Source organism: Thamnophis sirtalis, unplaced genomic scaffold (genome assembly GCF_051295495.1).
Source record: "Thamnophis sirtalis isolate CommonGarterSnake01/CBP01778 unplaced genomic scaffold, rThaSir2_p1.2 scaffold_2, whole genome shotgun sequence".
Classification (NCBI taxonomy): Eukaryota; Metazoa; Chordata; class Lepidosauria; order Squamata; family Natricidae; genus Thamnophis; species Thamnophis sirtalis.
In genome coordinates this window covers 68,661,506-68,686,449 of record NW_028261382.1, presented here as the reverse complement: position 1 = coordinate 68,686,449, position 24,944 = coordinate 68,661,506, and the positions used below count along the sequence as shown (strand labels likewise).

Below are 24,944 nucleotides of genomic sequence, written 5' to 3'. Positions count from 1 at the left end.
CTTCGGCGGTTTTGGCCTATGACCCGCAAAGCATTAGACATGGCTCACGAAGCTCACAAAATACAAGCGGATAATAAAAGATCTACACCAAAAGACTACAAAGTTGGGGATAGGGTGTTTTTGTCCACCAAGTTCCTGCAAACCACACAAAAATCAAAGAAGCTGGGCCCCAATTATGTTGGCCCGTTCCCCATTGTGAAAATCATAAATCCAGTATCGGTGAAATTGGGGTTGCCGAAGAACCTTAGAAGAATTTATCCTGTATTTCATGTGAACCTGTTGAAACCGGAGCACACCTCTTCGTTTCGTCTGCCTCAACTCTCACCTCTGGTCCCTATTCTTATTGAGGGTGAGCAACATTTTGAGGTTAAAGAAATCCTGGACACCAGAAAACATAGGGGTCGCATACAGTATTTGGTCTCCTGGAAACATTTCCCCCCTTCTCAGGCAGAGTGGGTTGACAAATCTCATGTTAGGGCCTCCAGGCTTCTGTGGAAATTCTACACCAGTCATCCTGATAAACCTTGATTTTAGATACTTGTGTTTTCTGTATTATTTTTCCTTTTCATTTTTTCTGCAGGGATGATGTCTCTTCTGAAGGAGATTGGGCAATGGGGTGGGGGTTGTTGGAGGGAGGGGGCTGGGCAAATGTTTGATATGTATGATTTCGTGCTTTTCTGCCTCAGATCTTGCTTTACTTCACTGCTATCTTTTCATAACCAGTAAAACTTTTAATTCCACAAACAATGGACTTGAGAGGTTTCTTTCTTGGTTGCTGAAGGAGGCGTGCCTGACACCTGGTCTCCCCGCTCTCTTCCTGACAGGCATCATCCACTAGACCTGTATCATACCTGATCATTTGCCTTTCTGAACTAAGACCTTGTCTTGAGTAGATCTCATCTTCATTTATAATTGTTTTTAGGACAGGATAGGACCAAATATTTCCATTTAATGGAGGAGACCCTCGGTGCTTGTTTCCATGCCTCATTTGCAACACCTTTTGCAACTGAGAAATTATCAGGGCAGCTTTTAATATAAGAGACCAGTCAGGAAGAGAGTTTGGAAATGAGGAAATATTTGGAGAAGAGCCTCCTCTGTGGGCAGAGAACTTACTCTCGGATGACATTGGGCACAAAATTGGGTTGGGCAAATGCAGCCAGTGCTTCTGCGTACATCTTGTACCTTCCAGTCATCTGGAAAAGGGAGAAAAAGAAACCACTATTTTCAGCTATTGCTGCAGAGCATGTCCAAATTGGGGCTTGAAGCCTAGGGGCTGCCTTGTTTTTTTAAGCAATTCCTGCTAGCACCCCATATCAAATATTCACATTAGTGGCGGAAAAGAAATCCAATTTTCCAGGATTAATTTACCAAATGTTTCATAAAATGAATTGTATTCCCGTTAAGGCAATTTAGGATTTCATTGGCTTTTTTGGCTGCTGTCACACTGTTGGTTCACACTTAATTGGTTGTCCACTAAGACTCCAAACATGTTTTGCAACAGGTGAAGGTTCTGGATTTCTTCTGAAATAATGTAAGATGGCTGCAGCTAAGCAACTCACTGCTGAAGGTGAGACTGGTCAGAGTTGTTTTGGCCAGAGAAACTGCTCAAAGCTGTAATGACCAGTCCTAAAGCAGCCTCCACTGTGTCTCTGGTCCTTCACAGGGTGCATTTCCCTCCTCGGGTCCCACACAGCAAAGACCCTTCTGGGTTGGAGGTCTGGTTCATCTGGGTTCAGAGCGATTCCTGCCCTTTGAGAAGCAGTCACAACGCTGCTGATAAGCCTGAACTACTGTCTTCTTAAATAAGTGACATAGTGGGCAATTTTTGAAAATATCTCCATCTTCTTAGGTAATCACTTAAAGAAAAGTCAGATATGACTGGGATCATCATGATGGAATTATTCACGTTTAAATTAGAGCACTTTTTTTTTCAAAAGAAAGGTTTTTAAACTTTTCAGAACGAGGATCTAAATAGCAAATATCCTTTAACAATCTGGTTCCTCTTGGTCACTTAGAATTCAATATTACTTTCCAATTGTCAATAATTTTTTGCAGATCCTGCAAGATATTAACCTTCCCAGAACAGATGTATTTCTCCAGAACACATATATAAAAGATGATGTTCAGGAGAATAAAAGCAAGCAGAGAATACACACTGAAGAGCTTAGAGATGGGAAAAGTCTTACCTTGAAATTCCATTCATCATTAACTTGTCTGCAAAGATTCAGGTCCATCTCTGCCACCAATAGCCCATCTCTGGTTCGTGACAGTCCTGGGCTCCGACTTCCATTTGGAGCGGCTACGTAACTTGAGCCATAAAAATAGCCCAAGTCACGATGGGCTTCACAAATTAATACAGAACAACAGGATTTTATTAAAAGTCAAAAGAAAGAGAGCCACCACAGCAGAAAGTGACAATTGCATGTGACCAAGGCCATATTGTTCTCCTGTTGGAGATCATTTAAACTCCCTTGCCCATCAAGTTCCAAATTCAAGCACCCCAGAGAAAAGATGAAGAGAGCCTCCAGCTTTCCAAGGGCTCCTTTTTAAAGGTTTTTTATTACCCTCCATGGGAATCTGCTTTCCTGTCTGTCAGCCTCTGCTTTGTTGCTTGCTTTGAAACGGGGAGGGGGGCATGGTATTTGGGTGGGGAAGTATTCAGTACAGGAGTGATTGTAAAAAAGGAGTTGGTCTCACCATCTACTGCACATGCTGCAGATAGAGGATTTGCCGCCAAGGCCAACTGTCTGGCATACCAACCTGATGATGCTTTTTGAAGATGTCTCCCACATGACACCTGAGGGATGTGTGGATTGGACCATGGGATGGGGTTACCAGGGGGAGGAGGTTGGGTCACATATTGATATCTATGATTACGCGCGCTTTTGCCTTAGATCTTGCTTTGCTTAGCTGCTATCTACTCATGACCAGTAAAAGTACTCTTAATTCTGCAAAATGGAGTTGAGTGGATTCTTTCTTGGTTACTGAGGGAGGCCGCCTTGACACTGTCTCTTCAAGCCCTTAATCCTGCCCTCTAGAGAGAGAGGGACAGCTTGACTCTTGCTGGTGTGGCCTCTTTCCAGCTGCCATCTTCTCTTCAGGAACCTTCTCTCAGAGCTCTTTTTGCCCATCTACCTAACCACCTAGTAGATTTATATGGGGCCTTTTCTTCAGCTCGAGGGAAATAAGTAAACCCCCCTCCAAATTCTCTTACAATGTCCTTACAAGGTAGGTTGGGTTGCACAGGGAGGGAGAAGGAGTGGGAGAGGTGGGGGAGGGAAGAAGGGAGAGGGAGAGAATGAGAAAGGGGGGAGGAGAAAAAGCGGAGAGGGAGAGAGAAGAGAGGAGGGAGAAAGAGAGAAAGAAAGGGAAAGAGAAGGAGGGAAAGGAAGGAAGAGGGAGAGGGAAAGGGAAGGAGAGAAAGGGGGAGGGAGGAGAGGGAGGCAAAAGAAAGTGGGAAAGTGAAAGAAAAGGGGAAAAATAGGGAGAGGGAAAGAGCCTAACCATCAAGTGAGCTTCTACAGTTAAGGATGGGCTTCAACCGGCTCTTCCCACCCTGAGTCCTTCACCCCAACTTTACCCTGATGCTCCCAAGCTGATCTCCTGTTCTCACCACATTCCTTGGTTGTCTCTTCATCATCACTGTCCTTCACAGAAGCCTTTCCAATTTGTCTGAATTCTTTTCAAATGCCTAACGTTCAACACTGGCCACAGTTACTTCAGGGAGAGCTGGGGGAAATTTAGTTCTACTTCTGGGTCATGATCAAGTTGTGGACAATTGCAATCCTAGACTCTTTCATGCTCACTTATCCCAAGCAATAATGTGTCTGACTCTTTACTCCTCAGTGCAGTATTTCATGACCCCTTTTATTTCCATTGTTGTACCATCAATATCACTTTCTTAGGAAGGAAAAGGGCAGTTGGTGGAGGCAATAGCCAAGCTGGCATCCTCCTTTGGGGGACACGGTGGGCAAGAGCGCCTGCAATTGCCAGCTAGCACATCCCCCACACCCCACTCCCCGCAAGGAAAAAGCCATACGCACCTGGTTCCCCATCTCCAGATGTAAAGGGGTGCGGGAAAAGTTCCTGTGAGAAGCCAAGAGGTACAAACTGAGACCCTTCTTGCTCTAAAGGAGGGGTGGGGCACGATGGCCCTTCTAGGACTGTGGACTTCAAATCCCAGAATTCCTGAGAGCGCCATGTTGGCTCTTTGGAGTTGAAGTCCAAAAGTTACAAAGGGGCCACAGTTCCCCACCTGTGCCCTACAGAAAAAAGAGGCCCCATTAGCCAGCAATCCTTGTCCATCCAATGGCTTCTGTCTGCTTTGGAAGCATGTATTGCATCTTCCCCAACACTATTGGTTTTGAAAAGGGAACATGGAAAGCAGAGGTGCCTGTATCCCCACCACCACACACACTATCACTGGACCCTTGGGGACACTGGGAGCACCTGGAGCTTCCAGGCAGAGGACCTCCCCCCCCCCCCCCCGGACAACAATCAGACTAGTGATTGGCATTCAGCATGTCAAAATGGTGGGGAAGGAAGGAAAGGGCAAAACTCCTTAGCAGGAGCGGGTGGGAAGGATGCAGCTGAGGAGACAGAGTGTGAATGTTCCCCACACAAACACACAGATCCCTTATGGACTTCAGCATATGGAATTCTGCTGTTCCTTCAATCAACGATGTTTTGTGTTAACTGCTCCATATTTACTGTGGTTCTGTTTAGCAGAGCCACAATATAGTTAACAAAGCACTTAAGATTGGCTGAACCCCACTCCCCACTCAGCATGGGGATGATGTTCAATTTCTCTTAAAGCCACAGTTCCTAAACTCAAATCTTTGGCCAAGGAGAACTGAAAGGCCTTACCGTCCCCACACGGTTGATGGCACAGGTGAAGCAGTGGTTTGCAATGGCGGCATTTCTTGCCTCGATGGGCCACATGGATTCACTGTAAAGGCCAACAAGAAAATTATATTCTGCAGAAACATTTTCTCTCCCATCCAGGCAGCTTGTTTGGTCAGCAAATGGGCCCAGGGCTCCCGGACAGACATAGAATAGAATGCAGCAGACCTCTCGTAAGACCTTGAATAAACAGGAGCAAAAAACGAACCTGCTCCATAGAAACCAGGAGCTACAGAAAAGGGCCAGACTCGGTGAAGGGGCCCCTCTGAGAGGGCCACAACCTCTTCCCCTTGGGCAACGGGGCACTCAACATAGCAGAGCCCTATGGGAAGAGGGCCCTTGTGGCATTCCTCGTGTGCCTCAGGGCAAAACTCTTTTTGATGGAACCCCAGGGCCACCTATGCACCAGGTGAACATTTCTCCAGCACGTTTCAAGAAAGTCCAATTCACAAAGTGTCACTGTTGAGATGACAGAGCAGCTAAGAGCCAGTGCCAGGACTCCCCCAAAGCAGTGGTGACCCGAGGACCACCTGAACCACATGCCGAATTTCTGGAGTCAGCATTATCCACCCAACCAATACAGGGGCCTCCTGAATTCTACTGATCACCCAGGGCCTCTGATGGGTGCGTTTGGGCTGATAGAGTCTGCTTGTTTTGTTGCATCCTTTGTTGCATCCAAACCATGATTTAGGCTTTTTCTTCCCCTCCCAACAGTTGAAGAAGAGATAGGAAAAAATTATAAGGGAAACCGAACTTCCAAACTCCGGGCAGGAGTGGTGTGTGTGTGTGAGAGAGAGAGGCTCCTCTGGGTCTTCTTGAAAGAAACATGAAGGTCTAAGAAATCTGCCATCTAAAACAGCATCCAGTACATAAAGTTAATAAAACGTGATCGGGAGGAGCCTGCCTGCAACTATCGTGTTTTCCCAAAAATAAGACATACAAAATATGGCTTGGGCCTTATTATGAGGGGAGGGTTTATTATTTTGGGGTTGCCGGGCGTCTGCTCTCTTGCGAGTAGGCTCCCAAAGAGCTGGGCACAGCCTCATGGGCGAATGGCTGTGTTGCGCTGTCATAGCAGTGCAACGTAACAGCCATGAAGCGACTATGTCACAAGCAGCCACCCGGCAAACCTCATTTCCAGCTGGGCACAGCACCATTCACTGACCTAGGGCTATCGCCAAGCTGCATGAGTGCTTGTTCGCCGCTGCCCAGCGACTTGGCACCTTCGAAATGCCAGTGAATGGCGCTCTGCACGGCTGGAGAAGGAGGTTGCATGAGCAGCTGTTCCACTCTCGCGCCTCTCAGCCTCAGGATGCCCTGGCCCGGCTCTCCCTGCAAACCCACAGTACCTCCGCTGCCGCCACAACTGCCACCCCACCATGGCTTTTTCGGAAGCTTCCAAACCGAGTTTTCCAGGAGTGGCTGCTCTGGGCGTATGCTCTATGGTTGTGGGCTGGCTGTCGGCAGAGCATACAACCATACAGCATACATCCAGAGCAGCCACTGTTGGAAGACTCAGTTTGGAAGCTGCCGAAAAAGCCATGCTGGGATGGCAGCGGCGGCAGCAGAGGTGCTGTGGCTCTGCAGAGCTGGGCCAGGGCATTGTGAGGCTGAGAGGCGCGCGAGCGGGAGCGGAACAGCTGCTCGCACAACCCTCTTCTCCAGCCGTGCAGAGCCATTCACTGGCATTTCTAAGGCGCCAAGTCGCGAGAGCCTGGCAGCGGCGAACAAGCGCTCATGCGGCTTGGCGATAGCCCTAGGTCAGTGAATGGTGCTGTGCCCAGCTGGGAGCCCACTCGCAAGAGAGCAGACGCCCGGCAACCCCCCTCTTCAGCTGGGCACAGTGCTGCTCACCAACCTAGTGGTATCCCAAAAGCACCAAGCAATGTGATCACCTTTGCCACCTCCCAGTTCATTTTATTTCATTTATTGAATTTATAGGCCGCCCAATCCCGGAGGACTCCGGGCGGCTTACAGAAATGAAAAATGTTAAAAAAGGATTAAAACAATAAGATACAACAAGATTAAGAAGAAAACAAACATGCACCCAATCAAAGGGGGGCTGGACCTCAATCAAGAGGTCAACAGCCCCAGGCCTGCCGGAAAAGTCAGGTTTTAATAGCTTTACGGAAGGCCATGAGAGTGGGTAGGGTCCGGATCTCTGGGGGTAGCTCATTCCATAGGGCCGGAGCAGGAACAGAGAAGGCCCTGCTCCGAGGTGTCGCCAGCCAGCATTGTCCAGCTGAAGGCACCCGGAGAAGGCCCTCCTGTGCGATCTTATTGGTCTTAGGGAGGTATGCGACAGGAGACGGTCTCATAGGTATCCAGGTCCTAGGCCATGTAGGGCTTTAAAGGTGAAAACCAGCACCTTGAATCGTGCTCGGAGACCAATAGGAAGCCAATGCAGCTCACGGAGGATAGGTGTAGTGTGGGTGTACCTTGGTATACCCAATATCGCTCGCGCGGCTGCATTCTGGACTAATTGTAATCTCCGAACACTTTTCAGTGGCAGCCCCAAGTAGAGTGCATTACAGTAATCCAGTCTTGAGGTGACGAGGGCGTGAGTGACTGTTTGAAGTGCCCCCCGGTCCAAATAGGGTCACAACTGGTGCACCAGGCGAACCTGGGCAAAGGCCCCCCTGGCCACAGCCGACAGGTGATGTTCCAAAGTCAGTTGCAGATCCAGGAGGACCCCCACGTTGTGGACCCTCTCTGAGGGGAGCAAATTTTCTCCTCCCAGGCTTAAGGATGGACTAGCTGGACTGTCCTTGGGGGGCAACATCCACAGCCATTCAGTCTTGTCAGGATTGAGTGTGAGTTTGTTTGCTCCCATCCAGACCCTAGCAGCTTCCAGGCACTGGCATATCACTTCCACCGCTACACTGAGTTGGCACAGGGTGGACAGGTACAACTGAGTGTCATCCACGTACTGGTGGTATTTAATCCCGTGCCGGCAAATGATCTCACCCAGTGGCTTCATGTAGATATTAAATAGGAGGGGGGACAAGACTGACCCCTGTGGGGGCTTCCGGGGAGGGACTTGCCGTCGTCGGCAGCTCAACAGAGCTGCCCCCAGATTCCTGGTTCGTTATCTATTTAATATCTATTAGATATCTCTTTTTTCAGGCTAGAAAAAAGCAGAGAGCGACTCAGCCGGCATGAGTCTTCTTTGAAGTTCGCAGTTTTGTTTTTTTTTGGCTGCGAACGGAAGGGGAGATTTTTGTAAAGGCTGAGTCATTTACTCCGGCCAGGAAATCTCAGCTGTTTTTTTTTACAGCGCAAGGCGAGAACCCCCCCCCCCTTGGACAATTTTTGTAACTATGTTATTGAAATTAAGACAGGCAGAGACCGGACTTGAGAACTCTATTTTTTTTTCTCTCCTACCAAAAATCCCAGTTTCAATGTGATAAAACAATCCCTTTGTGTAATTGGTTCTAAGATGGCGATCTCGTAGCTTTCGCATTTGTATATTTTTAGCTTCCTGGCACAGCCGACAGAGAGAAAGATCAAAGGTATTGCCTGATAGCATTCTCTGACTAATTAACATTGTTTCCTTGAAGACCTGCCAAGAATTTCTTTTTCTTATCAATTTTTAAAAGCTGTTAAGCCTCCTTGTCAATATAGAGATATTTTAAACACAGATGAATGTGAATTGTTTCATTACAATGCTAATTTTTCGAGATGTGCTTTGTTACAACGCTCCTTTTTGAAATCTTTTGAAAAACTTCTATGAACAAATAAAGGGGGGACTCAACACTTTCTTCTCTTGCAAGTTACATAACAGGCCAGCAGAGTTTGAGTAATACTTGACTAATTGTTTGAAATAATGGCACCAAAATCAAAGTCGGGGAGACGTTCTTTTAGCAATACACCTCATGCATTTGGCATGAAGTCGCAGCCTTTACCTTCTATGCCCCCTACTGGAGATTTGCTAACGAAAGAATTTCTTTTTGAGACACTTAGAGAATTCAGAGAGGAGATAAAGCAACTTATTACAGACTTTTCTGACAAGTTTGACACTAGGATTGCTAATACAAAGGAGGACATGATAGGATTTGTAACTGTATTGACAGAGTATGTTGCTGGAATGGAAGATAAGCTAGAGCTTCTGGAGGAAGCCAATATCAACTTGACATCTAAAATCGAAGTGATGCAACAAAAAGTTGAAAAAGCTGGAATGGAAGATAAGCTAGAGCTTCTGGAGAAAGCCAATACCAACTTGACATCCAAAATTGAAATGATGCAACAAAAGTTGAAAAATACAGAAAAACAAATCGTTATGATAAATTATAAAAAGATGGAGCTTGCATTAAGAATCAGGGGACTGCGTGAAAGGGAACAGGAGAACCTGAAACAGATTTTCTCAGAGGCCTTCACTCGTCTGGTGGGAAGACCGGGAACCAACTTTGATTGGCAGATTGAAAAAATTTACCGCCATAATTCTTGGACGGCAAAACAGAGACAGCTTCCTCGAGATGTAATTATATATTTTGCTACAAGAGATTCTAGAAATAGGATACTACAAAAGTCTTATAATACCAAGCTACAAATTGGCGGACAGGATCTGATTGTCTTCAAAGAAATACCACCCCAAATGTTAAGAGCCAGGAGAGATTACGCTTTTTTTGTGGAAGAACTCAGAAACCGTCAGATACAGTATAGATGGGATGTGCCATTTGGTATTATAATTACACTTGGTGAGCAAAAATATCGTCTCAATTCTGTATGGGAAGCCCGAGATTTCTATCATGAGTCCCTGAAGGTGGGACATTCTGAATCATCTGGATCCGGAGAAAGACAACGAGAAGGACAAGATAAACAACAAATTACACAACTACAAGATAGAAAGCATCATCTTTCCCTCCCGGTAGGGCAAGGGATCAGAGAACAAGGACCTAGTGGTACGACCACCAGACGAATGGGGAAATAAGGCAGATTGCAACAACTTTAATAGTTATTGGCCATTGATTAAAGAGTTATGTCCGAACTTTTTATAAAAGAGAAAGAAAATATTTTGCTATTTTAAACAGCCTTAATCTTGAACATGGTCAATACTTTGTGACTTCTGTCATGCAAAAGAAAAATGACATAGTTGCATACTGAAGAAAAGATATTGACTTGATGGATAATTATGAACTTTTATATAAATTACTGATGATTTATTTTCTGGGGCGAAGAGGACGGAGATTGTGGTGGGGGTTCTTTTGGATCATGGCCCAGTTTGGATGGAATTGGGAAGGGTAGTGCAGGTAAGAAGATCTCGGAGGTCGAATGGGAGCTATTTTGATATGAAAAGTATGTTAATGATTGTAAAAATTGCTATCTGAATATCATGTTCGGAATATGAATAAGGGCATATTTAGGGAATTTCTAGGAGACACAAGAAAAGCATATATGAGAGGAGTACTGATGAATATAAAATATATATGTATATATATGTACATATATATACATATATAGGTGCGTGAAGGTGTGTGTGTGTGTGTGTGTGTGTGTGTGTGTGTGTATGTATGTATGTATGTATGTATGTATATATATATATATGGATACAAATACAAGGCAAAAAAAAAGAGTTGGAAGAGGAAATCAAACGAAAAATTCGAAATGTATCTAAATTGTGTTATAGAGGGAGGAGGCACAAAGGGAACAAAATTAATGGGTTTGGAAATAGACAGAACAAAGCAAACTGTTTAAATTTGTGTTATGGTGAGAAGCCGAGTTTAATGTATACGAACAATGTAAACTGCTCATTATGGGACTAAGAAACTCCAGATAGTTTATGTTTAACATTAGTAATAACTTAAACTGTTCAAAATTTGGGTAACAGTAAGAAGCTGAGTTCAATGTTGAGATATTTTAGACTGTGATTGTTAAAATGCTATACCGTGTACGGGCTCTGGGAAGTCGGGGGGAGGGAAGGGAGGGGGGGTTTTGGGGGGAGGGGGGAGGGGGGAAATACAATATGTGTTAAATTTTAAGGTACATGATTCCACTTGTATACTGTGGCTTTTTAATGTTAGTGTTAAAATAGAACAAGCTGAATATATTGGAAGGTAATAGAAGTACACCGAAGGGAGGAGTTGAGTGAAAGAAGGAGGAGAGTGGAGAGGGTGAGAGAGAGAGGAGGAGAGAGAGAGAGGAGGAAGAGAAGAAAGGGAGGGATTGGATTAAGAGAGGGAGTGATAGAGGGGGGGAAGTAGGTAGTAGAGGGGTATGTAAGAAGGAAGAATGAAAGTTGGAGGGGGTTGAAAGAGGGTGTATGGTGGGCCAAGGAGGTATATTGGGCTTGTATTGTAGAGGGCATTTTCTATATAAGTGAGGGCTGTGTTTATTATTCAATGTTATATGCCCCGGTTATGCACAGTAAACATGTGATTGTATAGAATGGAATGGAAATAAAAACTTAAAAGTAAAAAAGACTGACCCCTGTGGCACCCCATAATTGAGGGGCCTAGGAGTCGACCTCTGTCCTCTGACCAACACCGACTGCGACCTGTCGGAGAGGTAAGAGGAGAACCACCGTAAAACGGTGCCTCCCACTCCCACCTCTTCCAGGCGTCGCAGAAGGATACCATGGTCGATGGTATAGAAGGCCACTGAGAGGTCAAGGAGCACAAGGATAGAGGAATGCCCTCTATCCCTGGCCCGCCAGAGATCATCGGTCAGTGTGACCAAAGCGGTTTCGGTGCAGTAACCAGGCCTGAAACCAGACTGAAAAGGGTCTAGATAATCTGCTTCATCCAAGGACCGTCGGAGTTGGAGGGCCACCACCTTCTCAACAACCTTCCCTAAAAAAGGGAGGTTGGAGACTGGGCGATAGTTTTTTAAAATAGCTGGGTCCAGAGAAGGCTTCTTGAGGAGGGGTCTCACCACCGCCTCCTTCAGAGGTTGTGGAAAAGATCTCTCCTGCAAGAAGGCGTTTGTAATTCTCTGGAGCCAGCCTCATGTTACCTCCCTGCTGGTCGAAACCAGCCAGGAGAGGCACGGATCCAGTAAACAGGTGGAGGCACTCATCGCTCCCATGGCCTTGTCCACTTCATCAGGAGTGACAAGCTGGAACTCAGTCCAGAAAGTCTGAACAAGACCCTCCCTCGCCATCTCTGCTGGTTCTGTCCAAATGGAGTCCAGGTCTGTCCGAATCTGAGCGATTTTTGTCCAACAGAAACTGAGCAAACTCCTCAGCTTGTCCCTGTAAGGCATCCCCCGTTTCCCCACCTTTCAGGAGGGAACAGGTTATCCTAAACAGGGCGGCTGGGCGAGATTCTGCGGACGCAATAAGAGCGGAAAAATGCGCACATTTTGCCGCCTGTATTGCCACTAAATAAGTCCTAATAAAGGCTCTTAGTAGTGTTCAGTCGGATTTGGAGTTGCTAGCCCTCCAACGTCGCTCTAGGCGTCTCTTTTGGTGCTTCATTTCCCGGAGTTCCTCAGTAAACCAAGGTGCCCTCCTGGATCCACTGTCGCGGAGAGGCCGCAAAGGCACAGTCCGATCTAGGGCGTCAGTCGCCACTGTATTCCAGGCGGCGACCAAGGACTCTATCGGATTGTGGGCAAGAGAGTCAGGCATCTCCCCCAGCTCCTTCTGAAATCCCAACGGGTCCATCAGGTGCCTGGGGCGGAACCACTTAATCAGTTCCACCTCCCTGCGGTCGGGGAGTAGCTTCCAAAAATCAAGCCTCAACAGGGAGTGATCCGACCATGACAAGGGTGAGATGTCTACTCCCCTTAACTCAAGATCATGTCTCCACTGCCCCGAGAGAAACACTAGGTCAAGTGTGTGTCCCGCTCTATGAGTTGGATACCCACAGCTTGGCACCTTCGGGATACTGCTAGGTTGGTGAATGGCGCTCCGCCTGGTCGGAGGGGGGGGGGTTGTCCAGGGGGCTTATTTGTGGGGGAGGGCTTATATTTTTGCCCACCAGAAAATGTGGCATGGCCTTATTATCAGGACATGTCGTATTTTCGGGAAAACATGGTAGTTATCTGTGGAGGTAAACTCATGCACATAGGTTACCTACTTATGCAACATTCCTTTACCTTTCCTGCATAATCTTAGACTATTCTGCATTAAATGGGAGGCCGATACTTACCCAGTAATGGGTGAAATAATACAGGTTGCCTCTTGGCTGTATCACCGTTTAATCTTTTCCATTCATGTAATGTAGGTTCCTTACATGAAAAAGATTCTACTGCTAAAACTTGAAAATCAGCCTCCTGTCTCTTTCTGCTTTATGCAACTGATGTGTGATGCTATTACAGACACTGGTGAACCTCGGAGGGTCCTTTCCTGTAAGGGAGCCTTAAATCCATCACAAGACAAGGAACATCCCCTGTTTTGCCTTGGACCCCCCAAGAGGCAGAAAAAGGAGCAGATTCCTCTGTCTTGCTGCATTTCAATATTTGGAGAACTGGCCAGGTGCCTTTAAAAGCCCAAAGGAGGTCAGGTGCACTGAAAACCTGGAAGCTGAAGGTTTTCTCACAGAAAAAAGAGAGATCCTCACCTAACATGACCTCCCCATCGCGAGTGACTGACCACACAAAGCCCTTATAAACAGAGGAACACTGACAGCCCCTAAACTCCATGGAAGATGTTACCCCGCCCATTAACAAAATGCTCAAAAAGCAACACACAGGCTCAGAGAACAAATCTCCACCCTCCTCCTACACTCAAGCTACAGATACTTGCCACCATTGAAAAGAGAGGGGAGAGGCAGGGAGTGGGGGAGAGAGGGAGGGGAAGAGGGAGAGCGACAGAGAGGAAGGGGGGAGGGAGAGGGGGGAGCATGAAGGAGAGTGGGAGGGAGGGAAGGAGAGAGAGAGAGAGAGAGAGAGAGAGGTGATAGAGGGATAGAGAGAGAAGGAGAGGAAGGGGGAGATAACAAAGAAATGAAAGCCAGCAAGGCTGCACTATGGACTCTTTTGGAAAAGGCTCCCAGACTTCTCATCTGTGCAAGGAGCAGATCTGAGAGAAGTGGTCGGGGTTCTTCTAGTTTTTCGGATGGAGAGAAGGGAGTTGGGGAAGGCCCTGGCCTCCTTTTGGCTCTCCTGGCTGAAGGGGGCAGACCCACCCATGCCGCCCTCTTGGTAAGCCAAGGAAAATGCCAGAAGTGCTGCAGAAAGCAGGAGCTGAGCTTCTGGAGACAAGGTTTTCTTCAAGACCAAGAGACTCTCTGAATGCAAAATCCTGCTATTCAGGGGATCTATCTGGCTCTTTTATTCCATTTTTCTCCAACAAGAAACGATGGTAACTCTACCTGAGTTTGCCAATTGTGGCTGAAGGGTTAAAGATGATCTCTGCTCCATTCAAACTGTACATGAGCCAGTTGAGGGGATGATGGCGACCAAAGCAAATATTCACTGCAATCTTCCCAAACTGGGTCTCAAACACTGGGTGTCCTCGGTCCCCTTCCAGATAATATCTCGACTGTAAAAGAGATGATGCGACACCTCAGGACTAAGTGACAGTTACAACCCCAGTGCCTCTTCTGCTCCTACCCTCCGCAGGAGCCGCATGAAGCCACCACACCTGAATGGCCGAAGTCCAGCTTCCTCTCACAGATTTCAAAAAGGAGAAGCCTCTGCAGGTAGGCCACTCACCTCCAAGCAGCCCTTACTGGCAAAATCTTTGTCCTTGCATTTCAATGAATCTAGGTAGCTGCAACTGACAGCCCTTATTTCTAGGAAATAGTCCCTCTGGGACTCCTTTTGTGTAACTGGACCCTGACATCTCTCCCGCAGACAGTGCTTGAGGCCTGGCTCATCTGTCCTCTGAATGTCTTCACAACTGTGGTGCCCAGAATCATCCACGATGCTTCAGGTATGGCCTCCCCAGGGCTGAGCGAGGGCTGGATAAAATCTTCCCCTTCTTTAATGCAATGCTTTTCCCACCATGTGGCTCTGCTGTTGGGGCTTCCAGCAGTCCTCCCACACCCAAGACCACCTCCGACATCGTGTTTCCAAGCATGAATCCATCACCGTGTGCATCCTATATTTTTACCTCCCTAAACAGAATACCTGGCATTTCTCTCAGTGTCTCACTGAACCCAGGCATCTACATTATCCAGGTGAGATCGCAATCTCCCTCAGTCTTCCTGGGTGTGGGCCAGACCTCCCAGCTTTGTAAATTGAGTCTGCCAACAGATGTCTGGATGGCTGAAATCTCCCATCGCAGACACTTCATGGCGTTTTGAAGCTTCAGTGATTGCTTTAATAAATATTCTGTCCCAGCCAAGTCCCAGCAAGAGATCTTTCCTATGAGATTAGGACAATCTTCATCTTAACCCAGATGCCTTCCACGCTCGTAGGACCATCAGGGCTGGCCTAGCCAGGACCTCAACACTTCCCCCACTTTTGTGCTGCATTGTTCAAGGTGTCCATATCAAGTCCAACGTTTTTCTGGTGGGATCTTGTGATCCCTGATAGGTCTTTATGCCTTGTGATATTCAGCTCATGTTGTTACCTGTATTTCAAACTTTAGTGCAGAAACAGTGAAGATAATAGGTTTGATTCTGTGACTTCAGTCTCCCTTTTGCTTTATTTTCTTAGTTTCTTTATGAAACTTGTAGTCTCCAAAACATTTTATCAGCTCACTGTGTTTCATCCATTACATACAAGTTTATTATTTGCAAATTATTCTCTAGAATCTCTCTAGATACACTCCGTTGCTTGAAGTTCCCTTCCGTGAAAAAAATGTTAATCAGCAGGAAAATAAGTTAGGACACAGAAGAGGTGGAGGGACTCATTTTAGCCCCTCCCCTCTCATCTATTTAATCCTTTGTTGCTACTACATAGCTCTAAGCTGGTGATAAAAACTCTGAAAATATTCAGAATAGCTAAAGAAAACTACCCATTTCTTCCAAGAGCAATTTCAGTGGTTTTGCTGGACTTTGCACAAATATATTCCTATCCAGTCTATGCCCACCCCATCTACAGGACAGCCCACCAGGACTGAGCTGTTCATAGGGGTGACCTCCACGCGTGTCCTCTTCCTGTAGACCTCTCCCCAGCCTCATTTCTCCTTTCCACATGAAACCCAGATAGCTGACCAGCACCAATATTTTCAAAATTCATGGTTTGATCCAAGGCCTGATGCTTGAGAAGACATTCTGAGTACTCCCGTATTCCCAGGAAGTCCCTGCAGTTAAGGGAGAGTGACTGGTGATGCTTGGCAGTGTGTCTGGAGGGGAGGGGGGAAGCTGAATGTTTGGCTATGCCAAATGTCTGCTTGCACCCAGAGCCGCTTGATGGGTTGGCTCCCCAATAGCTGACAGATTTGCTGCAATGCTCAGGCGATTGGAGGCTTTGTCCTTTGCCCTGGATTATTCCACTGTCACAGTTTGAGCATAAATAAAAATAAATCTGCACTAGAAAGTAAACTTTCTGCACAGCTGGTAAAAAAACATGGAACATATTCCGGGGAAGGGGCTATTCTAACTGAGTCCCCAGTTGCCTGGGTGGGGGAGAGGGTATACACATCTCCTCACTAGAAATCCTGTGGCCTTTTGTTTCTTCCTTCTTGTTTGTTCACTTGGTTAGGAGAGGAATGTGTTCCAAAGAACCTTTGGCCCAGAGGAGATAGGGGCCTTTCACTGCCCTGCTGGCACATGGGCATCTTCCTGACCTCGCTGGACCTTGAGGACATAATTGCAGGTCCCAGCACCTGTTGCAGAGCTCCAGGGCTTCTCCCTCCCTCAAGAGCCCCTCCTGATGCTGCCCCACAATGCGGCTCCTCTGATTGAATCTCAAATCCTCAAAACAGCCCATTTCACCCTTGAACCTGCAGTTTTGCAATCCAAATGGGATCCAGTGTGAAAGTTTGTCTTGGAGCCCTTTCAAAATCAAACACTGTCCCCCCTCTATCCTTCACAAATGCCCAGGTCTGGAGAGGCTCCACTGTCCTGCCACCCCAATGGATGATTGCAGCTTCTGCTTGCTGGGTACCATTTTTTTTTCTTTTGGGCTGCTTAGGAGGATTATCCAACTTTGCCTGCTCCAAGATCTGTGCCTTTCCACGGGCTACTTTCCCATGGAAATCTATATGAAATACATTTATATCCTGATGTGCATTCTAAACTACATTACCCAAAGTCCCAATGTTTGAATTCTGGAGATGACTCCCTCTCAGTGCAATGGGAAGGATCAGCCGCCATTCCCAGTCCTGGGGATGCTTTCCTGCCACCCCCAGACCCCGAAGCGCCAGCCTTACAGAGGCAGCCGGGGTCCCCAGCTCCCTCCCCACCCCCGGCCATCCCACAGCTCACCTCGTTGAAGTCGCCCACCCGGGGGATGTGATTCTTCCTGCTCTTCCCCAGCACAGAGCCAGAGCTGGAAATGACCACGGCTGAATTCCAGAGGGTTCCTCCGTGGGCAGCGTCCCTTTCCAGGATGGGAGAGACCACAACCAGATTGTGTTTCTTAGCCAGCTGCAAAGAAAATGATGCCACGTTGCATGCTGCACCTTTTGAGGTTTTGTTCATTGAGAAAAGGGACTGTATCAGAAAGGGGCCCGGTGGAGCAGAGCTGCCCTTTCGCAGAGCCCTTCTGAGACCAGCCAGGAGCACTGGGCTCATTTTCTAGAAGCAGAACAATTATCCTCTCTGTGCAACTGAAGAGTGAATGAATTATATTCCTTTCTGGAAAGAGCGTTTTGTATTATATTTCCCTGATCAAATTACATCCTCTCTTCCTTCCCCTTGGCTCCTCTTGGGATGCCATATGTCTGAATGTTAGCACAACATCCCCCAGGATGCCATCCATCTCACACTGACAGTCACCTGTTCTTGAAAGACTTTAGTGGCAACAGTGGAGATGCTAAGCAGAGCCACTTTGCCCCTTTGGAGTCAGCAATTCACTTCATAAAACAAGATGCTCCCCACCCAAGAAGGGAGGGTGAACTTTCAGGGAAGGTCACTTGGATGCAAACGCTGCAAAGATGCAGCCACCCTCTTCTTCTCCTCAAGATCATAATCTTAAGAATCTAAAGATAAGAAACTTATCCACCCATTTCTGATTGAAAAAATAACTGGAGCCAAATAGTCCAGGCTATTTGTTTCTCACAGTTGGTTCCTTCCCAACGCACTCTCCTAATAAACAAATGTCCCATTGAGTTAAATGGGTCTGACTCCAAAATCACAAGTATGATCAGTCATAACTTCCTGGCTGGCTCCTGCAGTAAAAGACATTCACAGTCCTCCCAAATTGCAAAAGGATGAGAACATATAGAGAAAATGCAGGATATGAATGGAAAACAATATTATGCAGAACCAAACTGTGTGCCGTAGACAATGTTAAAAGCACAGTATTTGCAGGGAGCGGGGAGCAAAAAGGACTTCTCTACCGTCTGGCAGAATCTTGTGGTGGGTCCGTCTTCTGCTGATTCCGCAAATTCAGTCCATGGCAGTTTCTCCTGCGTGCAGAAAGCAAAGGGCATGGCTGGGGAAAGAACATAAAAAGAAATGAGCACCAGCTTTGCTCTGGTTAAACAAAACAGCTTTTAAACTGGTCAGGAAGTCTTTAAATATTGACTCTCTGCCTCTAACGCAATCACCTCTGCAAAGGTGGAAATCTAAACCAGGGGAGGAGCATTAACTTTGCAGGTTTACATTCCTTAAAATCAAGTCAAGTATTTGCAAAATAGTTTTCTGTTTTATTTTAAAATTCAAGTTGCTAACATAAAATATTACAACAAATTTCAGAGGAATACTGGTTTGGGCCTTAGATCAGCTCGTCCCCTCCCCCAAAATCCAGGTCTGTGCCAAACACTCTACTCTATCTATCTATCTATCTATCTATCTATCTATCTATCTATCTATCTATCTATCTATCTATCTATCTATCTATCATCTATCCTCTCTCTCCCCCCCCTCATTATCATCTATCTCTATCAATTGATTGATTGATTCAACTTATATGCCACCCATTTTGTCTAGATGACACTACGCAGTTTACAAACAGAGTGAAAACAGCAACGTAAAACAACGAAGTCCTTTTCCCATCTTTAGTTGCTTGAGTCTTTTGAAGAAAAATTACTGAGGACATCTGTCATTCTCTGTGTGTGATGCTGCCACTTGGACACAGGGCTGAGTGACAACCATCTTCCCATGTGCAAATCCTGCCAAAAACCAGCTCTGCCTTCTGGCCGCCTCCTCTCCACTCGCTGCTCCATAGCCCTTCTCTTCTTCGTCCAAGAAGGTTTATGTTATAATAAACATATTTCCCTTCCCAGGTTTATTTTGCAGCACAATCCAACCTAGCCAACAAGGTTATTTCATGCCCCACTCCCCTCCCCATGGACTGCTCAGGGCAGTTCTTCCGCTCCAGATCTCTCAATAAGACCAACGTTTGTCTGGTTACTGAATTACTCTACAAAATCCAAGCTTTCAGTGGGCAGAGGGTGAGCACGGAGACCACCTGGGACTTACTCCAAGCCTCCTGGAAACAGATCACATTTACTCCACATATTTCAGCCACTTCCACAATCTCTTGTATGCGTCTGTGCAGTGCAGTTACCTAGGCAGAAGCAGCATTCCAGGTTAAAGCAATACAGAGTGTTAATAAATTACTATTACTCTCCTTCCCCCCTCTGGCTCAAAAACACAAGAAAATGCCAAGTGAGGAAAGGGGTGGATGCCAAGGATTGTGAAGGAGGCTTCTTAGTGAGTTCCACACTTAAAAACCTCTTCAAAGATGTAAAGGAGCACCCCCCCTTTGAGAGAATAAGAGCCAGCAGTTATTTGGAGAATAAGACCAACAATGATTTAAACCTAGTAACAGGAGCAGCATCCCCGCACGTCAAAGGGACCATTAGAGGTCCAGCCGCTGCCAGGGACATCCTGGAATCATGAGCAGCTTCTGCTTCTTCATCCCAAGAAGGGCTTCCTTCGCTACTGGCTGGACAAGGAGTGCCCCGCATTTTGCTCACTTCAAGCCAGAGCCAGGATGGCATCCCAGTGACTGTAGGACCCGTTCACTTCAAAGCCACATGCCAGGCCCAGATCTCAAGTCTCGAGCAACGAGAAGGTTATGAAAAGAGGACAGAAAAGCCTCCGCTGTTACGCACTTCATCAAAACGACTTCTGGATAATTTATTGTAATGAAGGCAATTGCATGCTTTACAACAGTGGTGGGTGGCCAACCTTGCTTGTGGCCTTTTGAAGGAGGAGTTATCTTTTGTGGATGGTATCTGAGGATATGTATCTGTAGCTTCAGTGCCCTAGAGCCCACCCCAAACCTCAGGCTGCCCCACCATCTCACCACCCTTTCTCTGAACTGAAGAAGCAGGCAGCAACTGCCCCACTCGATACATGCGGAGGGTGCAGCAAGCAGGAGAACTTTCACCCTCCTGACCACTAGGCATCACTGTCCCCACCAAGCCCTCTGTGGTTTCCAACTATCAAGATGTGCTGCTTCCACATCTTTCTTCCAGGGTCCAAGGGCCACTGCAGATGAAGGGTTAATACGGAGGCTGTGTTGATTGCCTTGAGAAGCCCCACAGCTCCTACCTGCTCAGCGACTGGTGCGTCTGTGGCCAGAGGAATCTTGTTCTGGATCAGCCCCACTCGGACCAGGCGTGGCTGCCGCAGCTGCTCTGGTGCTGCTTCGAACTTGTGGCCCTGCAGCTCAAAGTCCCTCTCTGCAGCAGCCGAGAGAGCCTCCTTGGGCAGTTCCAGGGGCCTGCAAAAGGTTGGAAGAAAAGGAGGAAAGCCTCTCTTGCTTCTGTGATTACCTACCAAGTCATAAAGGCATCTTCAGACTCTTTAGATCCAAATGAAATGTGGAAAATGTATAATTGGTCAGAAGAATAAAATACAATCATAGAATGCCAGTAAGCAAACATAGAATCTAAAATGTCACCTAGGCTAGTTTTTCAATGTATCCTTAACTATGCATAAAGTTGGGACAGATGATAGATCACATACTAAAGGCACTTCTAAAAGTCTCCCTTAAGCTTTGTTTGAGCACTTTTTATTCACTTGAAAAGCACCACTGACTTCTGAGGGGGACACACGGCACCATCTCTAGGGTGGGCACAGCCACAATCAACTATTTCCTTCCTCTTACACACAAAGTGAAGATGGCTACTCATGTCTGAGCCCTTCCTTCTTTCTTCCCAACTCCCTGCAATCCCTGGACGAACACTGAGGGGGACATATAATCCTTCTCCCAGCATCTTGAATCAGATGTGCAGGAATGGGATGGGGGGGCAAAGGAAGGCGGGAGGGGGGAGCTGGAATCTCCAGAGACCCACTTTCTTCCCGTGGGGAGGAGGGTCGGCAGGGGACAGCACCAGAAGCCCCACCCCAGGAAGAAAGGAAGGAATGAAGGGGAGCCTTTCCCGGGGCTGCTGGAGTGGAGTGGGGACCCCCGTCAAGGGCTACTGCAGGCGAGACCCCCCGAGGCTCGGGTGAGCCAGCGTGGAAGGCCAGTCCAGGCTGCTGTCCTCCCCCTCCCCCGTTGGGGGCCCTTCACACCCAGTTTGGGGCCCTTCAGAGCTGGAGTTGCCATGACCGGGGCGCCCGGGAGCCTTCCCTCTTCTGCTCCTTCGAGAGGCGGCCGCTCCGCTCCTTTCGCCCCGGCCCTTCTCCGCAGGGAGCCGCTCTCCGGGTCTGGGTCGGGAAGCAGCGGACGGAGGGAGCGGCGAGGCTCCCGCGGGAAGGCGCTCCGGGGCTTCTGCCACGGCCGCCCAAGCCCGAGGCCCGGGACCCGCGCCAGGCACGGGCGCACCGAGCCCGGCCGCCTCCGCCGCCTCTCCCGGGGAGGAGACGCTCGTAGGGCCAAGCGGTCTCTGGGCGGAGGGCAGCGGCCCGGCTCCCCCGGCTCACCTGAGGGGCTCCCCGAAGAGGAGCCGCTTCGCCTCGGCCAGCTGGGCGGCGGGCAGGTGCAACTCCAGGCAGCGCTCCAGCGAGTCCAACCGCACAGCCATCGCCGCCGCTCTGCTCCTCTGCCTGGGCGGCGCGGCGGCTGTGCGCGGGAGGCGGCCGCCAGTTAACCATTAAGCGAGCCTGGTGGCCGCTTCCCCCGCGGGAGGCGTCCGGGAAGGGCCTCGGCCGGGCCAGCCGCCCTCTCCCTGCCCATCGGGCCACGGGCTGCGGGACACGCGTGGGCAGCCCCCTCCTGCCTCGCCCCAGCCGCTCTTTCGCCGGAGGCTCTCAAGGCGGGGAGACCGGGCCAAGCTCTGCGTCCAGCCTGGGGCGGAAGGGGGCTGCAGGGTTCGCCCTTCCTGCCCTTCAAGACTGGCACATTTCCTACACCCCAAGCCAAACCGTGGGACTTTCTTAAGGTGACCAGATTTTCAGATTGGTAAAGAGGGACACCTTTGACGGGGGGGGGGGGGGGGGGGCTTGATTAAAATTTTTATACGGAGCAACAAAAATTTACATACAAGGCAAAAATAGTATTGTAATATTTTTTTTATTTCAACATAACTACAATTTACAAATATAAATTGTAACTGTTGGCAAACATCAAACTTTTGATCACGTGACCATGAGAATGCTGCAATGGTCACTAAGTGTGAAAATGGTTGCTAAGTGTGAAAAATGGTCATCAGTCACTTTTTTCAATGCCATTGTAACTTTGGTCACTAAGCCCATTATACCACCTTTCTTGCCACAGTTCTTAAGTGAATAACTGCAGCTGATAAGTTAGTAACATAATTGAATGTGGTTTCCCCATTTGACTTTGTCAAAAGGTCACAAAAAGCAATTACATGACCCCAGGACCCTGAAACCAATACAAATAAATACGAATCTGTTGCCAAACATCAAAATTTTGATTGCGTGACCATGAGGATGCTGCAACAGCCGCTAAGTGTGAAAATGGTCGTTAAGTGTGAAAAATGGTCATCAGTCACTTTTTTCAATGCCATTGTAACTTTGGTCACTAAACAGTCATGTTCCTGACTTAACAACCACCATGATTCACTTAATGTGGCAATAAAAGGTCGCAAAATGAGGCAAAAATCATGTAACAAACATCTCCCTTAGCAACAGAAGTTGGGGAATCAATCCTGGTCGTAAGTCGAGGATTACTGGTAGCCAATTACAAAAGGCAACTTTACTTGGAACAGGTGAGATTGTGCCCAGATCCCTTTCATGCCAACATCCCATCCTGTCCATGGGGAGAACTCCACAGGCGGACAAAAGCCCCCAATCCCCCCTCAACCTTCAGCTGACTCTGCCATCTGCCATAACCACACATGCCCCTCAAAGGCAAAACTCAGGGGGCTGAATTCTACAGGGGGAGGAGTAAAGGGGGGATTTGAGGGGCAGCCCAAAGCACCATCTGTCTAAATTTGCATCAGGCAGGCAGTAACATTTTCATAGACCATGATCAGAGGAGCAGCTGATCCTATGGAGAGACTCCTCCTGCATTCAGTCCCAGGCCTACAAGTGGAAGTACCCCTTCCTTCCTTCCTCCTTTCACCTTCCTTCCTTCCTTCCCTCCCTCCCTCTTTCTTCCTTCTAGCCTTCCTCCCTTTCCATTTTTTCTCCTTCCTTCCTTCCTCTTGCCTATCTACCTTCTGTCTTTCTGCTCTTTAGATCTCTCTTCCCCCTTCCTTCCTCCTTCCATCCTTTAACCAAAAATCAGGATGTTTTATTAGCATCAGCATCATTCTGCTGAAAATGCCAGATTCTGTGGTACTTCTGGATGAAATTTAGAAAATTACAGAGACATGAGGAACCATTATATAATTTCACTTGGCAAAACTCTGATTAAAATAATAGCAACAAAATGTAAGGTTTTTTAATTTTAAAACTCTAGCAAAACATAGATTTATTTCCAGTTTAGTTAATGTCATTATAAAAAGGAATGCAATTGATTAAATAAAAATGACTTTTTCTTTTATAAAAATGACTCTTTCTTTTTTATTTTGCCAAGGTGGCGCAGTGGTTAAAAGCAGCACTGCAGGCTACTGCTAGATCAACAGGTCAGCGGTTCAAATCTCACCGGCTCAGGGTTGACTCAGCCTTCCATCCTTCCGAGGTGGGTGAAATGAGGACCCAGATTGTTGGGGGCAATATGCTGACTCTCTGTAAACCGCTTAGAGAGGCCTGAAAGGCCTATGAAGCGGTATATAAGTCTACTGCTATTGCTATTGCTATTATCAAGAATACTTATTCTACATTAAACTAGAAAATATTTCATAGGCCCTTCAACAAGTTTGTTACAAGTTTTCAGGAATGCATGCATTCTTGAAACTGATAACATGTAATGTTAAAAAGCAGATGGCTAACTAAGTACACTAAAAACCATGTTTAATTATTTGCTACTTGAGGCCAATAGCAATGATGAAGAAATTTCTGTCATCCTCAGTGACAATATTTTTAGGGCCAAAAAATAAAACTCTGTATATTGGATCTGTTGAATGGAGAAAGGCCTGCTTCCCCCCCCCCCCGCCCCCAATGAGACGCCTTCCATGATAATAGGAGAGGAGAGCCAGCCTGGAGACAGCAATCTCAAGGCAGAAAGTAGCTGAGAGAAGGGGTGCGGGGGGGGGGGGGTTGGGAGAAGGCATGGGACGGGCTCCCAGCAGCGGCCGCTTTCAACGACCGAACAGAGAAGCGAAGAGGCAGGAGAGAAGCGGGAGCCAAGCCAGGTCATTCCTTCCAAGAGGCAAGTTTCCCATCGAATGACTCACTGCCCTAGACCCTCTGCAGTCCCTCTCATCTGGCCAGAATGCCAGCCAGATGCCAGAGAGTGTTGGGCTGAAGGAAGGAGGGATACACACACTCGCATTCTCCCCCTCCCTCCCTCTCTCTCTCTCAAATGGCAAACCCAAGCAGCCGCGGAGATTCACCCAGAGTTTTTACCGCGATTTGCCTGGTGAGGGGAGGCGGCAGGTTGATGCAGACCAAATCCACATCCTGGTGCAGCAGGACCTCGTCTATCCGGCTGGTGTAGAAGGGGACGCTCATCTCCTTGGCCAGTTCTTCCGCCTCTTCCTGAGTGCAGCCCCAGAGTGCATTGACCGCGAAGCCCTCATCCTTTAGAAGCAGGATGATGTCCCAGGCAGTCAGGCTGGTGCTGAACACGCCCACCCC

General features: G+C 47.6%; 1 protein-coding gene across 2 annotated transcripts; it reads right to left on the bottom strand.

The window, feature by feature from the left end:
* Positions 1-998: 998 nt before the first annotated feature.
* Positions 999-21,878, bottom strand: UPB1 (beta-ureidopropionase 1). Of its 2 annotated transcripts, XM_014069371.2 has the most exons (10): positions 21,723-21,878; positions 20,403-20,574; positions 19,323-19,410; positions 18,239-18,333; positions 17,163-17,324; positions 14,157-14,326; positions 4,867-4,948; positions 4,044-4,086; positions 2,187-2,341; positions 999-1,193 (listed from the first exon to the last, which is right to left on the bottom strand). In XM_014069371.2, the coding sequence occupies exons 1-10, from the start codon at positions 21,821-21,823 to the stop codon at positions 1,110-1,112; spliced, it is 1,152 nt and encodes a 383-aa protein (XP_013924846.1). In that variant the 5' UTR covers positions 21,824-21,878; the 3' UTR covers positions 999-1,109. The 2 variants fall into 2 exon arrangements, with proteins under 2 accessions (XP_013924846.1, XP_087562051.1); XM_087705925.1 differs by lacking the exons at positions 999-1,193; positions 2,187-2,341; positions 4,044-4,086 and adding an exon at positions 4,095-4,262.
* Between the last annotated feature and the right edge of the window lie 3,066 nt (positions 21,879-24,944).

Coding starts and splice junctions, on each gene's coding strand:
- UPB1 (XM_014069371.2), bottom strand. CDS start 21,823: ATGGCTGTGCGGTTGGACTCGCTGGAGCGCTGCCTGGAGTTGCACCTG. Junction 20,575..21,722: donor CTCTTCGGGGAGCCCCTCAG/GTGAGCCGGGGG, acceptor AACCTTTTGCAG/GCCCCTGGAACTGCCCAAGG. Junction 1,194..2,186: donor ATGATGAATGGAATTTCAAG/GTAAGACTTTTC, acceptor TCCCTTTTCCAG/ATGACTGGAAGGTACAAGAT.